General features: G+C 40.4%; 1 protein-coding gene across 25 annotated transcripts in view; it reads left to right on the top strand.

Moving 5' to 3' along the window:
* The window catches only part of ADGRL3 (adhesion G protein-coupled receptor L3), a 662,256-nt gene extending 645,949 nt beyond the window's left edge, over positions 1-16,307 (top strand). For 8 of the 25 annotated variants that reach the window (XM_072991729.2, XM_072991722.2, XM_072991721.2 and 5 more), the window contains 2 exons: positions 6,951-6,968; positions 14,047-16,307. In XM_072991729.2, coding sequence (XP_072847830.1) covers positions 6,951-6,968; positions 14,047-14,846 — 818 coding nt within the window. In that variant the 3' untranslated portion in view covers positions 14,847-16,307. Of the gene's footprint in view, positions 1-6,950; positions 7,003-14,046 lie in introns of all 25 variants that reach the window. The other 17 variants (XM_072991725.2, XM_078386751.1, XM_078386747.1 and 14 more) reach the window with 6 other exon arrangements.
* Positions 16,308-16,923: the final 616 nt, after the last annotated feature.

Genomic DNA, 16,923 nt, shown 5'->3' with positions numbered 1-16,923 from the left:
ATGGGCCTCAGAGAATCCTGGGAAATTAAAATGGCCCCTGAACCCCTTGACATTGTCCATCCTTGCCACAGTTAGTAGTGTTTCAGACAGTGCAGAAGAACTGGGAGAAACCCTACCACACCCGTTGGCATCTTGTCTCCTCAAAGGAAAGAACTGAAAGAAAGCCTGTGGAGATTTATCTTGTTTCACTCCTCTGTCACTAACTGCATCACTTTCCACAGGTGATAGATTGCCCTTGCAAAGGCCATATTTTCCGACATAGTCTTCCTATCATCATGCATTCATTCATGATTTGGGGCAATAAGACAATCAAAAGGGTAAACAACCTTTGCTTGCAGTTTAAGGAAATGTCTGTATTTTATTTTATTTTTTTGACAAGGTAGTTCAGAGTGATTTGAAATTACAACAAAATGAATTTTTAAATGATTGGAGATTGATATTTAGAAATCTACAGCCATAACGTTAGTAGGTGCTTACCTGCATAATTTTGCATAATCAGAGGCAACATGCCAGAGTTAATTTATTTTTATTTATTTATTTTATTATTTATTTATTTGATTTATATCCCGCCCATCTGATACATCTATACCACTCTGAGCGGCTACATCTATACCACTCTCTCTAAATCTATTTAGAGAGACTTTTCCTCAGAATGTGCCTTGACACATTATTATTATGCTGTGATCTTTCATCCTAGCAGGTTGAGTATTAAAGCCAGTCATCACTGTCTTACTCTTGCAGGGTTCAGGCATCCTACAGCATTCACTGTGTGAAAATGTGTACATTTATTTCTATTGTGTATCAACTAAGTGATTTTTAGCCTTCTTCCTTCCTTAATGCTGCACCTCAAGCTCACAATCGCTTTCAATACCCATTTCGCCCTGTTCAGTTTGATCTTTTCTGTAGAGTGAGTGCTCTGGAGAGAAAGCAAACAGCTCTCCAAAGAAAAGGGGGACTAGTCCCCGCCATGCTAATTGAAAATTATATCTGTCATTGAAACTGTCATCCACTCAAATCAATATTTGCTGGTGTTGAGTTCAGCAGCCCTGTGCTGTTGTTATAAGTAGCATTCCGTAATCTGATACAATAAAGGGTTGCTGTGTTGAAGTGGGTGATACGGAAAATATAGCTGGATATGAAAATTAATAGAAAGTAAATATATTACTTCCTTTGCCACAGAGATCTTTATTACCTGGAATCCAGACTGCCAGTCAAAAACAATGTAATCAAAACTGGCCAAAATCTTATTTAAAAACACCCTTGTGCATGGGGTAACCAAACAGCATTTTCCCCCCTACAGTAGGTCCCCTTCAAGCATCCAACCACATAGATGGTTGTGTGTGTAGGTCTAGGCATGGGAAAGAGAGCCTGTGGGGGCAGAGAGGACATTTTTACAATTGCCCCCATTTTCTATGTTCAGTAAGATTCTGGACCCTGTCTTTCGTAGTCTGGACCAACAACATTGTTTCTGGCATAATTAAAATGTTAGTGAGTGTCCCGTTTATTTAAGAGAGAGCATTACATTTCACTGGCTTCAGGACCAAAACAACTTACAGTATAGATAACCTGTGATCAGAACAGGCATATTTTTAACTAATGAAAGGACCTGAATGTTGCCCTTGAGCTTCTCTTACCTTTGGGAACTCACAAAGTAGCCACCTTTGTTTCATGGTTCATCTTCATAACATCACAACACATGATTCCTTTGTTGCTTTTGCAAACCTGAAACATTGTTTCAATCATTTCCCTCTTACATTAACAGGCTTTCAGCTCTAATTATGAACTACTTGTAACGTCTATTTCTGCTTACGGCTTTCACCTCTTCAGTTTGAGTGTCCTTATGGTTCAGTATAATGTTGTGCATGTATATACTGTATATGCGCATAAAGGTTGCGTAATAATGTACAGTAGATCGATAGCAGCCACAAAATGCTCATCATGTAAACCACTATTTGTGTGTTTGAAGACCTTAGTCTTCAGGAGCATAGATTTTTAATTTGATATTCAGTATCCTGATGCTTGAAGATAGGAGGGCCTGGCTTGCTCATTCACGAAGAGTCGGACACAACTTAATGACTAAAACAACAACAACCAATCCTGATGCTCACCAGGTGTTGCTTTCAAGGATATGACATATATTAAGAAATGAATTAATTTCAAATACTATTACTGCCCTTGTTACAAAATGATGTTTGTGAATACAATGAACAGCTGTCTGTTAATCTTCTTCATCAGCATAGGTTCTCCTTTTCTAAATGTTTCTGACAGACTTACAAATTAGCCTCCAAAGTATGATAAATGCAAGATACATAAGTGAAGAAAATTGTGTGCTGTGGCAAATAAACAAGCACTTGTATTCTCAAAGGCTTTCACGGCTGGGTTCCGATGGTTGTTGAGTTACTTGGCTCTATCTGTTCTGTCCGCTGCAGATGCCAGCCACAGAGACTGGCAAAATGTTAGGAAGAAAAACCTCCAGAACACGGCCAAACAGCCTGAAAACGTACAACAACCATCAAACAAGCACTTCTAAAAATGTCCTTTCACCAATGGAGCAAGTACCTCTTCTGAAAAGTTGCTAAACATGTTGGCCAAAATCCTGTTGTTTAGCATAGTAAATCACATTATCCCACATTGAATCCATGGAGATTTCTTGAGTTATATAACTAAACTAAGAGTTTGATCACACATGAGAAAAGAAGCCTAGTTATATCGATTCTTTTCGTATCTTTGTTGTACCAATACATTTATTTTTGCAGTCACGTGCTATTTATACTGGCGAGAGGGTTCACATTGTTTTTAACTGTATTGATTCATTTCTTTCTATTTGAACCATTAAAACAGGCTACACTGCTCTCAGTTTTGTATCCATTCATTTTCCCTACTGTCTCTTGGGCCAATCAGGGCCCTCCTTGCCTTTTTTTTAATAACTAAAGTGATACATTGACAGTGGAATAAGAGAGGCCTGAGCCTTCTCTCCTTCCCTTTTCCTTTCTTTCCTTTACCCTACCCCTTTGCAAGGGTTTAAAAAAGAGACAGGAGAAACAGAACATGCCTCTGCTCAAGCCCTTTTTCAAAGGGACTGGGGAAGGCTATCTCATTCAAGCGGTCTTCTGCTGTTTTTGCTAGCAGCTGCTGCTGTTATTCAAGGGATCGCCTGTCTCCTTATGAGCCAATTTGTTGATATACCATTAAAATAAAAATAAGTTTTAAAAAGGGAACAAGCACAGGGAAGTGACCACAGTGCCCATTTCATAAATTCCCATAAATTCCCTGACTCTTTTGCAAAGGAAATAAATCGACAGCAGCATTCACACTGGATGAAATAATAAGGAATGAAGCGATTCATCATTGGTATAAAATAAAACAACCCTCCCAGCAAGGGAGAAATAAATCAGAAATAAACCGCTCGCCAGGAAAATGAATCAATCATGGGAATTTATGAAATAATCTTTAAGAAAACAGCCAGATCAGTATAACTGGGGTTCACTTGGCAGGTGTGATCAGGCCCAATGTCGCAGTTAGAGCAGACCCATTTGAATGGAATCGAACTTACAGAGGAGATGACTCACTGGATTCCCTTTGATTCAGTAGGCCCACTTTGGTGAAACTTACTGTGCTAATCAGCAAGATTTTGGCCAATGGTCATCCCAACAGAAACAACATAGAGTAATTGCATGGACAGAAGGCAACATGAACTGAAGTCAGCTTCATTAGATGAATGGTTGAAACCTGGATGGGGTAAATGTGGAACTGTAAATAATACGTTCAGAGGGAAATGAAACACATAAAGTACTGATAGTAGTAATTATTGTATTAACAGTGGCCATTCACCAAACAGTTATTCAGTGACAACATAGGTATCCCGAACAAGGTGCGCCAATTAACATATGTAGTGTAATTTCAAAAAACATCTACCAAGTGAAGGGAAATAGAGCTGTGTGTCTTTGCCAGATACATTTCAACTAATACATTTTCCAAAAATCAAACTGGACCTAGCAATACTGAAACTAGAGCCAAATAAGCATAATACTATATGCAAATTTTACCAGTGAGTTCTTAGAACAGTCACTGATAAAGAGGTATATAAATTCAGTGCTTGCCAGCATTTTAGCCCTTTTGGCAACTGTGTCCTGTTGTGTATTGGCTGTGGCTGTGGGAACTCCTTTGAAGAGCTAAGGTAGGAAAAAATCACTCCATCATTCTGCACAAGCGCTGCGCCTTTGGCTTTGCTCATCTTCTATTAATTTAAGATGTCTGAAATTAGAAATGTATGTGAAAGATGTGACTTAGAGAATGACGTTCCTCATTCTGCACTAAATTTCCTGTCTGCATTGTACATGTTGTCAACATGGCAGAGGCCTACATTTGATAGTAAAGAAGGGAGATGCACTTAAATACAGAAGTTAACTGCTTCTTAAGAAGATGTAATGGTTTAGATCTGAAAGAAGGCACAGAGGAGGGAGCTTATGTGAGAGTCTTTGCCATCTTCCCACCTCTCCACAGAGCCCTGTGAAACTTTCAGAACAGTGTGGTATTGGAATGGGACTTCGGGGTGGCATCTGAGACTGAGGGGTACACATGGCAAGAGCAAGAAGGATGAGAATGTCTTTTGTGTTATCTTCCTTCAGCTCACTCTACTTAGAATCTGTGTGAGCGTGTGTTGCCTTGCCAACCCATACCCCTAGCAGTGATGTAATTATTGATTCAATAGCCAGGAATCCAGGTGTCTAATCACTTAGGTCAATAACCTTACGTTATTGGTGGTAGTATATGTACCGTATTTTTCGCATCATAAGACGCACTTTTTTTCCACAAAACGGGGGTGGAAGTCTGTACGTCTTATGGAGCGAAGAAAACAGATTATATTTTTCTGTTTTCTTCTCCTAAAAATTGGTGCGTCTTATGGAAAGGTGCGTCTTATGGAGCGAAAAATACGGTATTTGATGCCTTTAATTGAAAGACTCAAGGTTATCTTACAACAATTGAAATATTAAGGCCGGTAACCTATTGAGCTTCTACGACGTGGGAAGTCCCCACTAGCAGAGGTATGTGGGATTATCCTGCTTGCCCAAGTGTTGCCATTCCATAAATAAATAAATAGGCAGACAGCCAGTTTCTTCATGACGGCCCCCATTTCCAAAACAGCAATGCTCTGCAAAAGCACAGTAGGATAATGATTATGTGTTATAGAGTCAATTCTGACTTAACGAGTGCCCTTTCTTGAGTATTCTAGATATAGAATACTCAGAGATGGCTTACCATTCCTTTCTTCTAGGGGCACGCTTGGGGCTATGCATACTGCCCAAGGCTGCACACGTTGGTTTTTCTCCTGAGACACACAGTGGGGAATCGAAATCCCAGCCTCTGGCTCTGCAGCCAGATTCACTGCGCTATCTAGCCACACGCCCACAAAAGTTTAAAACAGAGCAGTCTAGCTGTCTGGATAGCTCATTGAGTTAGGTATCTGACTGTAGAGCCAGAGAGTTGACATTTGAATCCCCACTGTGCCTCCCAAGAGAAGAGCCATCCTGTGTGGCCTTGGGCAAACGGTGCAGTCCCAGGGCGCCCCCAGAAGAAGGGATTGTGTAAACCACTTCGGAATACTCACTACCTAAAAAACTCTGAAAAGGATCGCCAGAAGTCAGATGAATTTGATGACATGCAATTATTATCAGCTATCACATTCAACTATCTTCCTCAAGAATAACAAATCATAAAAATAATCATTAAGGGTAATGCTGGTATTTAAAAATTTGACCGTCACATCTTGCCAAATGCCTGAGAATAGAGAAATATAATTATCTGGTGCAAAAAGTTTTATACGAACAGAGTCAGCTGGGCCTTTCCCTTGTCTACACGAATCTCTCTTGTAGCAGAGAAATCCTTTAGGTTTAAAGCCACTGGAGACCTCTTAGCTAGACATAGAATTGTACACAGAAATGTACGTTGATGCTCACTGATGAGGAGGAGGACAGAGGGTAAGGCAACTGACAGCCAAAGCTGAGATATTGCAGTTAATCCACAGTGGCCAGCATTTAACCTGAGCCTTGCTCACTCAGAGAAACAGAATTTAGGAAGCCACAGCACTTTAGTAGTAATCTGGGTTCTCTCTGGACGGCCTTTGGATTTGCTTAGGTAAGTGGAACGGTTGATAGCATCTGTGTGGAGAGACCCCCCCAAAAAGGGGGGGGACTTAGTGTAAACACCTCTCAATTTTTTTCCCCTTGGAAATTGTCTTGTTTTCGTCTTGTTTTGTTTGTTAAAAACTTCAGCCTTTCTGAAGTCCCCGTTTCCCTTTTCATTAATATATCTATCTGCAATATTAACTGTAGTTTTCACAGAACTTTTCCCGCTAGCCTAAGGAGTGCTCCTTGGATCCAAAACTTACCTTATTGATTGCAGTGGACTCTGCCCCAGAACGTAGAAATTGTTTGGCATAATATTTGAAATGCTCATCAAAATGCTATGTTCATTTAAGAGTACTTTGAATGTGGTCGATGAAAAAAAAAAGCTTGCCGTAGTAATTCTCTGCTCACAGAAAAGAGAAGGCAATCATGTTAACCTGGAGTTCACTGTTCAAGTACTAGGTGCCGTAACTAACAGTAAGTAATGGATTTGTTTTAAAACTCGGAAGATGCCTTGGATAATGACAGATAAGCAGTGTGGTGATTTTCAGGTTCACATTCTAATATTGGATTCTGCATTTTAAAATCTGAGGGATGGGGTGAAAAAGACTGCCTTGACTATTGTGAATGAAACATGTTGTGACTAAATACTTCAAGCAAGAATGACTCATGTATTGTGACTTCATTTGCTTCGGGGAGTTAAAATGCTTTCTGTTAACACTTTTTTCTGCATATCATCAATTTGCTTTTGATTCACATTCTTCCTATTGTCGCTGTAAGCTTACTTGTTGTTTTTTCTTTCCTTTTCTTCATGCTGTCGTTTAGAGCCCTACAGAGAGACAAGTATGGGAGTAAAGCTAAACATTGCATATCAAATGTAATTTTTTTAGTTCACTTTTTAATGCATCATATATCAGTGATGTAGATATTTAAAACAGTTCATCACTTACAATGCAGAAATCAAGAATAATAAGCACTATTCGATAACGATTAATAGAGATTAGCTAAGTCTATTGTGTCTTATTTTCGTTTGGCCTTTCATCCAGTATATGTTTTACTTCTGTGTAACTGTGTTTGCGAATGAAATTTATTTTTTGTTAAAAACATTCTTGTCTGCAAAGTCATGCTGTTTTCTCCTGTTGCTGTGGCACATGTCATAAGAGCTATGCCTCATTTTCAGTGCAAAATGCTCCATTTATTTTCCTCAAGTAAACTAAAAGATTGCAGCAAATAAATAATCCTTTGCTTTAGCAGAAAAAAAGAAAGTACAATGCCTTATCCATAACAACAATCACCCCAAAGTAACAATTACACACAGATCTACCTGTTCATATGTCCCTTAAACACTGTGGATTGTTGATAGAGATTTATACTATGAAAATAAATGGCTTCCATCTGCATCTGTACTGGCTATTTCTATGTCTATCCATACCTTTTTCTCTCTATCTAAAATACGGATTAAATACATATGCTGCATGTGCCAGAACATCAAATAAAGAGTGTGACATTCAAGGACTTTGAGGTACAGAAAAACTGCAAACTCTTGTGTGCGGTCTGTCGCTAGCGCTTCTCAGCCCTAGCCAGACATGCTGTTTATACTGCCTTACAGATGTAGATTGAAATCCCTATTTTTAGAAGGTACACACTAATCGCATGTTAAGGGTTTTTCTTGCTGAGGAAAATGGTCAACAAATTGCTTTTCTAATCCAAGAGTGTTGGTTCAGCCTTGTCTGCCGTCCCTGGCAACAGCATCTGAACTAACAGGGAAAGCATATGGAAGCTTTAATCATGTCTCATGTTTTGTGTGTATCTAAGGATTAGAATAAGTCAACAAGGAATCTCAGGTGGATCATGACCAACCAAAAACTGACTGTGGTCTCCCATAGGGCATCTCACCAGATGGCCCACACATGTTCCTCTTTGGGGATTTCCAACCCTTGAGTGTCCAAGATACACAAGCTGTTTTGATCAGCACAGAGCCATGTAAACAGTGTCCTCGTTCCGTAAAAAAAGGCCAACTAAAGAATACAAACCAGTTAACTAGGATTTTTAAAAAAGTTTAGACAATGTTTCCTCAAGCTTAATGGTTTCAAAAGAAAGAGACCTCTTGGTGTTTTTTTTTTAAAGAGTATGGTAAAAAACCTGTCTGAGATTTGCTACTGCCATAAGAGGGTCAGCTGTCAGACAACTCTCTGTAATGTCTGAGAGGTTTCAGGCAGCGTAAAGACTGGCATAGAGTGTCTAGCTCACATGCATAGCTTCCTGCAGAGAACACGAAGCCACCTTGGAGGATGGGGAAATTCCTGGTTTTTCCAGGCTTCTTGCTAGATTGCCGGTCCTGTGCTTTAGAAGTTTAACCTTCCATTGGCACCAGTTTTTCCTTTCATTTATTTCTACTCCCATTTATTTCGTTGGGAGCTAAAATGAAAACACCAGCTCCAGGATGTGTCTGGGAAACAGAAGGGTATGTGAACCAGTGGATCTAGGGCCTCCACTGATCAACCCCATTGAACAGCAGTACCAGGATGTGCCCTTTTGCTGGTGGTCACGCCAGCACAAAACCATGCCGCCATTCACGGGGAGGTCTACCTCTTTGCTGTGAAGCATCCTATGCCTCTTGGGATACCATCCCAGAGATCATAAAATATAATCCTAGAGAACCTAAACTCCTTCCTGTATAATCCTATGTATGGCGAGTGAGGAGTAAGTCTCACCAAGTTCAGTGGGGTTTACTATAAGGGATCTGAGCTTATATTCATCTAATGAAACAATTATGCAAGCTCCTTCATCACTAGTTGTTTTAGGAATTAATTTTGTAAACTGCATGATGAATTTCTAAAAAAATCATACATAATAGAAGCTCACTTTATTTATATGCTGTATTTATGTCAACAGCAAGCCATGCCTAAGGCAGGTTACAGTGGACATTAAATAAACACGAGGACATGGCATCGTACTAAATTATTCTCCAAAGTTCATCGTGCATAATCAAAGAGGAGAAGGTCAAAGTATGACGGCCAAAATCCAAAGGCGTGCTTCTGGGTCTGGCAGCCCCAGCTAGAACCAGCATGTCCTGTTTCTTTCTGCATCCTAAGAACTGGCTCCAAAGGACATGTAAGCCTGCAGGGCAAGCTTTTTTTGGTGCCACTGCAGCAGGAGGGGATATAAACAAATAGATATCAATGTGATCATTACATTTTGGCCCATGAAATTATACATTAACCCATCGTGTTGAATAAACATAGAGTACGATCAAAATGAAGAATAGAAACTCAAAAGCGAGATGTACACTCATTTCTAGCCCTGGTCCCGTAAGCTGGTTTAACTATAGTCTGGGACCCTGGGGTGAAGAACGTTCTCATTTGTGTGTACATAATATTAGACATGTTCATTTGTATGCAGCATAATCTTAAGCATGTTTACTAATTTTTTATAAATCCAACAGAATTCAGTGGACTTTCTCGTGACTCTGTACTTCTACAGCCACGCAGCCGCTTGTGCTTGGAAATTAATCCCACTGCTTTCAATAGGAAATCTCACCTACATGTACTCTTAAGACCCACTGAAATTCTTAGGACCTGCCACTTAGTAAACATGTGCAGGACCAATCCACGTTCACATGGTCTGGACAACGTACGATTGCTGTACAACCAAACTGTCTCAGCCATTGCCTTTTAGGGCCAAATCAGATGAATTGCCAGGAGATCCATGATCCTATATATTGCTCCCAGTTACGTCTTTTTTTCTAGTTCAAAGCAGCCACAGTAACCTCTCAGTTGGACGGGAAAAGTGAGACTGGGGCAGCATTGCAACCTCTCCCCTGCCAGTTTGGTTTTCTCAAGTTAATTATTTTCACCGCAACGTGTTAGTGGCCTCACAGGGAAGTGTGTACAGTACAGGCATTATAAGGATCGCACCACAGCTTGAAGGGTATGTAGTGGCTCTGTTAGGGTTGGAATTGTGGAGCATTGGGGTGAGGTGAGGTTAGCCACTAATGAGTGCAGGTCATGGGAGGTGATAGCAATGCAGGAAAGGAAAACGAGGGTCTCTTTCTTTGTAAGCAGTTTAATGGTAAACTGATGGTAAATCGACTGCTGTGCCAGCTCGTGAACAGATTTATCTCTTTTTATTTGTTACATTTATATCCCACCCAGATAGTGCCTAAGCACTTCTCTGGGCAGCTAACATGTTTAAAACACAACTACCGAACCCCGTTATTTCAGATTCTCAAACGGTCCTAGAAACCCCTCATTTGCATCAACAAAGCCCTATCCATGTGGCACGGCCACACATCATGGTGGACAACTTCAGCCAGTGCCAGGGCCCGTTTCCTCCTCCTTGGTCTGCTACAAGGCACTGACCCTTCAAAAGTAGTATCACTAGAATTATGCCTCTCCCACCCTGTGCTTCTCAGAGGGAGGATAAAAATAAGAGCACCGCAGAGTAGGAGAAACTTTAGCCTCACCAGACTGCTGGTCTAAACTGTGTCTGAAGGAAGCCACTGATGGGGAATCACGGGGTAGAAATGGAGAAGGACACCTCAGCACCCACAGCAGTGATCGGTCCAAAGTCATGAGGAAGGCTGAAGGAAACAAGCAGTTTTCCAGCCCAGTCTTCTAAATCCTTACTCAGAAAGAATCACTGAGTAAGACTCACTGAGGCTTACTCCTGAATAACTGCAGCTAGCACTCCTGCTTTCAAATTGCTTGCAGAAATAGATAGTGTTGTGTGTGAATTATATCTCAGGCACCTTTCCTGAGGATACATTGCTTATTCAGAAGGCATCAGAATGGCTGCCATTGCGGGAGGAACACAAGACATGGATTGCAGGCTAGAGAGAGGGCCCTAGGTTTAGGACATCTGTCCCGGAGATATCCTGGTGAAATTCATGTCATGCTGCAGGAAGAGAATCTCTCTCTCTCTCTGAGTTGCACTAAAACTGATCAGCAAAGCCCTATACATATTCATAGATAAGCGTATATAAGACTGCAGTCTAAATCATTAATCTCTGATATTTTCAATATTTTTGTGTTAGATATTGTCTCTTTTTCTAATATAAAAGGAGACCTTTTATCTTTGTATAATCGGGTCTATGACCGCATAATAAAACTTTACCTATAAAAGAAGACCAGCATCTACAGGACATCTTACCTTTCAGGCAGAACTCTCTACCCTCCCCTGAATATTTTGCATACTTTTTTTTTTGAGGGAGTAAGGTGTGGGTATAATTAATAGAAGGGGATTAGGAGAAAGCTTTGGGTGAGAAATCAATTGAGGAATTTAGTTGACCTGATCTGAAAGCAGGGAGCAAATTAATTTAATAATCTCTTCATGGGTGATCATCATTTGCTCCAACCCGCTTTTCCAACTTATTCCCTGAATATGTGGTTCAGATTCAGAAAATATTCAGAATATAAAGCCAATTGGGGGTATTTCTCCATTTCCAAACCAATCCAAAGCAAAACAAGGAAGCCTGAAATAGTGTTTGAATCAAATCAGTGCTCTCCAAACCATCAAATACAGCCCCTGGGAAGCAATTCCCCTGTTCTATGATGAGCAGCTGTTTTGCAAAGGAAATATGTTAGACAATAGAGAGAGCTTGCTCTTTGCATTGCTTTAATTTTCAGGAGGTAGAGTGGGTGTGCACTGAGACTCTTTTTTTCTTTGTTGCTTTTAGGCAGCTGTGAATTTCAGTCAAATAAATTGAGTGCTTATGTGTGGGAAATGTGTGCCATTGTGCAGGAGTGGGATAGGTTACAGTAGCATTAGGAACAGACCTAAGCTATTTAAACTATATTACAGTGGACCCTCGACTTACAGACGGCTCGACTTACAGACTTTTCGAGTTACAGACTCTTCTGGCTGCAAAATTTAGATTCGACTTGCAGCCAGAGAATCTACTTACAGACCAGAAAAAACCCAAACTGGAACAAAAATAGAATAAAAACCGCTGGTTATGGGATTAATCGGTTTTCAATGCATTGTAGGTCAATGGAGATTTGACCTACAGACTTTTCGACTTGCAGCCACCATTCCAATACGGATTAATTCCTTAAGTAGAGGGTCCACTGTACTCCCAGTGAGGAATGAAACTGGTGGGAGCTTTTCCTGCACCTCGGAAGTTGAGCAGTAGTTGATAGCACTCAGTTTCATGTCCTCTCTTTGCAAGTCAGAGGTATTTGTTTTCTCCATGTTCACATTTTTTAAATATTCAGACAAATCCAGATATGTACCGTGTTTCCCTGAAAATAAGACAGGGTCTTATATTAATTTTTGGTTTAAAAATGCATTAGGGTTTATTTTCAGGGGATTTTTTTTCATGTACAACAATCTACATTTATTCAGTCATGTCATCATCTTCTGTTTGCTGCACAATGGTGGAGGGTGGGCTTTCACTTAACTGGGACTTATTTTTTTGGGCAGGGCTTATATTATGAGCATCCTGAAAAATCATACTAGGGCTTATTTTCAGGTTAGGTCTTATTTTGGGGGAAACAGGGTACAAATACTTTAAAATGTTTGGATACAAAAAAATTGGACAGGCTACAAACAAATCCTTCAGATTATATTGAAGCAGATAATACTTGCACACCCCTATTTACATAGTTACAGATGCTCTCTTTTAAAAAAAACTTTAAATATATGTTATCAAGGTTTTGAATCTGTTCTTCTCCTGTTTTGCTACAGGAATGAAATAACAGTGGAGGGAGGGCTGGAGAGAAAAGTTGACGGTGTGCTTCAGAATACTGTAGAAGTAATTGCGGGCTTCACAATTGAAACATTTGAATTAATGCCTGGGGTAGGGGAGAGATATGACCTAGCAGGACTACTGGGTGTTGTAATTCAAGTGAAATAAATAAATAAATAAATAAATAAATAAATAAATAAATAAATAAATAAATAAATAAATAAATAAATAAAGGAAGAGTGATGAAAACCACTGTCCCCATGCTGCTTCTCAAGTCTGATGCCCTCTCCTACACCCCACATCTGTACATGGCTGCATTGTACTAAAACAAAAGCAATGGGGATCATCTGGTCACTGACCTCTTTGTGCTTTGTCTCGTTTGGCCCTTAAAGGAACGAAATAAACATTTCTACATTATACTTGGGGAAGTTTGTATAGTGTAATAATAACCTTTATTTAAGTTAATGCTTCTTTGATTTGGACAACAGCAGTCATCAAATGATAGGTAAGGGTGGGGAATTTGTGACATTTCAATTGCCAGGGGACTCTGCCTCCCCTCATCTGCCCATTGGCCATGGAGACTGAGGCCGATAAAAGATCAACAAAAACATATGGAGGGATACACTCCGCACACACACACACCCAAAGAAAACCTGAGTTAAGAATCACAAATGTGTTTCAAGGCTTAAGGAGAGATTGGCCAAAGTAGTTTGTTGATATAAAGTAATTTCTTCCTATATAGAAACAAATAGTCTATCCACTCTTGGATCTATCAATCTGAACTGCTTGGGCATGCAAATAAAACTTCTCTTTATTAATCTGGACCTAAAAAATATTGCCCCTTTTCAAAACAAACTATACATTCTCCCCCTCCCAAATATATATATATATATATATATGTCATGGTCAACTTGTCTTCTTTGTAACTGAGCTTTTTAAAGAAATAATGTGGAACTAAGCAGACTTTGCTATACATGCAAAGTGATGCTTAACACTAGCAGGAGTATGCTTTTAGGCACCTATGAGGAGTCCACCCCGTTTTCCTCATCTCTTGTCCCTATAAGTTATGTATTTCTTTTACTTTGCACCACCCCACCTCCTTTTGCATTGTTACTCTAGACGAATGTAGCATAAGAGTGTAGCTTTGCTCCTTAAGGCAATAGCCATATAGAGCAGATGCCACCTGCACAGACCTTTGGTACAAGTCAACCTTTCTTCTGTGATATTTTTCAGAGGGGCTTCTGAACAATGCCAGGGATACAAGTGTCATGGATACTCTACCACTGAATGGTAACCACGGCAATAGCTACAGCATTGCCAGCAGTGAGTACCTGAGCAACTGTGTGCAAATCATTGACCATAGCTATAACCAGAGTGAGACTGCCTTAGAGAAAAAGATTCTAAAAGAACTCACATCCAACTATATACCTTCCTACCTGAACAACCATGAGTGCTCAAATGAACAGAGTAGGAACCTGATGAACAAGTTCGTCAATAACCTAGGCAGCGGGAGTGAGGATGATGCCATTGTTCTCGACGATGCCACCTCGTTTAACCAAGAAGAAACTCTGGGTTTGGAACTTATCCACGAGGAATCGGATGCCCCGTTGCTACCCCCAAGGGTTTACTCTGCAGAGAACCACCAGCCTCATCACTACAGCAGGAGGCGGATACCGCAAGATAACAGCGAAAGTTTTTTCCCCTTGCTAACCAATGAGCACACCGAAGATCTCCAGTCGCCCCACAGGGATTCCCTTTACACTAGTATGCCCGCCCTGGCCAGCATGCCAGCCACAGAAAGCGTCACCGCCAGCACTCAGACCGACATCCCGCCAGCCAAAAGTGGTGACACTGATGATGTGTACTACAAGAGTATGCCAAACCTGGGCTCCAGGAACCACGTTCAACAGCTACACACTTACTATCAGTTGGGGCGAGGCAGCAGTGAAGGATTTATAGTCCCACCAAACAAGGATGAGACCCCAGCAGAAGAAACTTTGAAAGGACCTGCTCACTTGGTCACTAGTCTATAGAACATTGTGAAAACATTTTAACAAAACAGATGCCCACGTCCAACACCCTGGATGACTGTTTGGAGTTTAATCAAAGCAGTGGTAATATTGTGTGTTCTCCTATTTCATGCTGTTCTAAACAACAAACAATTCTCATATCTTTTTAATGGAATTTGTAGGCCCACCCAGAAAGAATGGTAACTGCTGTGAACCTCCCCTCCTGCCCCCCTCCCCGCCCCACATCCCGAGAGACTTCAGGATGCTAATTAAAGGGATGCAACGCGGAATGGTCCACTGCTGGACCTTCTCAAATTATACTGTGTTTAAGCATCTGTGGATGCTCTCTCCTCTTAGGACCAAGGACCTGGTTCACACAAGGCCAAACATGCATTCGAAACGACTAGCAATGATGCATCTAGATTGGAGTGCTGCACAAAACAGAAGCAAAAATAGCAAAACTGTTTATTCTGAATCTGTATCACATACTAGTTTTTTGGTCTCTCACCACTTGATTTCACCACAGCTCACTTAGCTGTGGAACAAACAAAACCTAATGAGATAGAAAGGAAGTCTGTAATTGTATGCTGCACAGCATATTTTTATGTTTTTCTGTATTAACTGATGATAATTCTAATGGCAGAAAACAAATGGAACAATTCCTATGTAATGTACAGATACTAGCATTGCACATATAGTCTGCTTTTTGTTCCGCCAGAACTTGCGTCCCTGTTAATGTAGTGGAAAAAAAAAACGAACAAACTTTTTTCTGTTGTGCTGGTCTTGCAAGTTTGTCTACCAGTAGAAGCAAGATTTTTCATACATCCTGTTTTGGCCATTTTTCCATTAAAAATCCAAAATAATTCACTTTATAAAGACCTTTTATTTTCAGTAACATCACACCGCATTTCAGTAGCCTCGTCTATCTTTTCCAACATATCCTTTCTTTATCCTCTCTTTAAATTTGCCAACACACCCTTCTTCAAACTAGAAAAGTCGACAAACCTTGACATTTGTGGTGCGCAACTGATGAAAGGTGGCAGCATTGGTGGCAAGCAGCCCTTCACTAAGGCATTATTCGGTACCTTGATAGGAGCCCTGGATGTCATAATGGGACTTCTGCATGTGAAATTGACACCTCTGCAGAAGTCAAAGTTCAAGGCCCAGGCTAGAAACTTTCACTGCAGTGGGTTGAAAAACTGACTGGCTCATAAAGATTTTTTTTTACAAAAAAAAATTATTTTGAAGTGGCTAAAAAAAAAAATCCTTCCATTATTTTTCCTAATAGGAAATGTATTTATTTGACCAGATTTAAAGTAATGTAGGCCTTCCCAGGAGGTAAATTAGCAGCACAGATTCTACTCTTTTTTTTTAATTTATGATGCATTTTTGTATGGTCACCAAGTTGAATGACCTCATTACTAATATTTGTTGTAACAGTGAAATTTGTTTGCCAACCAATAAACAACTGATTAAGATTTAGAAGGCACTGTAATGTATCTCCTGTACAATCAGTCTCTCCTAACTGATCTCCCTCCTTCCATCTTCGGCAAAAGATTTTAGCCTTTTTAGGGCTGAAGGTAGCTATGCAAATAAAAGGATTATTCAGCAGGAAGTATGCAGAGAGGGTCTAGAAAAATCAGACCAGTTGCATGAAAGCAATTAGTGGGCCCTTGGGGGAGAGGGATATGTTTATAGCAGCCCTAGAGAACCGTGAGTATCTTTGGGATTGTGCAGCTCCATCGTTTTTTTCTTTCCCCCCCCCAAAAAAAAATCCCTGCAGTTATCTGCATTTCCAGGCAAGCTGCTTCTAGCAGCTGTGGTGGCTTCCACCAAAATGCAAAAGCAGAACTTGACAGAGGAGATTTTTCTGGGGAACGCTCCCTCCCCCTGAATTCTCTACACTCCCTGGGCTGCTCTGACTTCCCCTGATCGCTGTTTGCATAACAAAAAGTGCACAGTAATTGCCTTCATGCAATTAACACCATGTCTAGTTTGGCCCTGCATTGTATGAAACTAAAAAGCAAGCCAACACTAAGCCAAGCCTCTCCGAGAACATGTGTTCTTTGCTCTATCAGTGCTGGGTAATTGCATTTTATGC

Source organism: Pogona vitticeps, chromosome 2, assembly GCF_051106095.1.
Source record: "Pogona vitticeps strain Pit_001003342236 chromosome 2, PviZW2.1, whole genome shotgun sequence".
NCBI lineage: Eukaryota > Metazoa > Chordata > Lepidosauria > Squamata > Agamidae > Pogona > Pogona vitticeps.
Note: the sequence above shows the minus strand (reverse complement) of the source record. Positions and strands in the feature narration are given on the sequence as shown.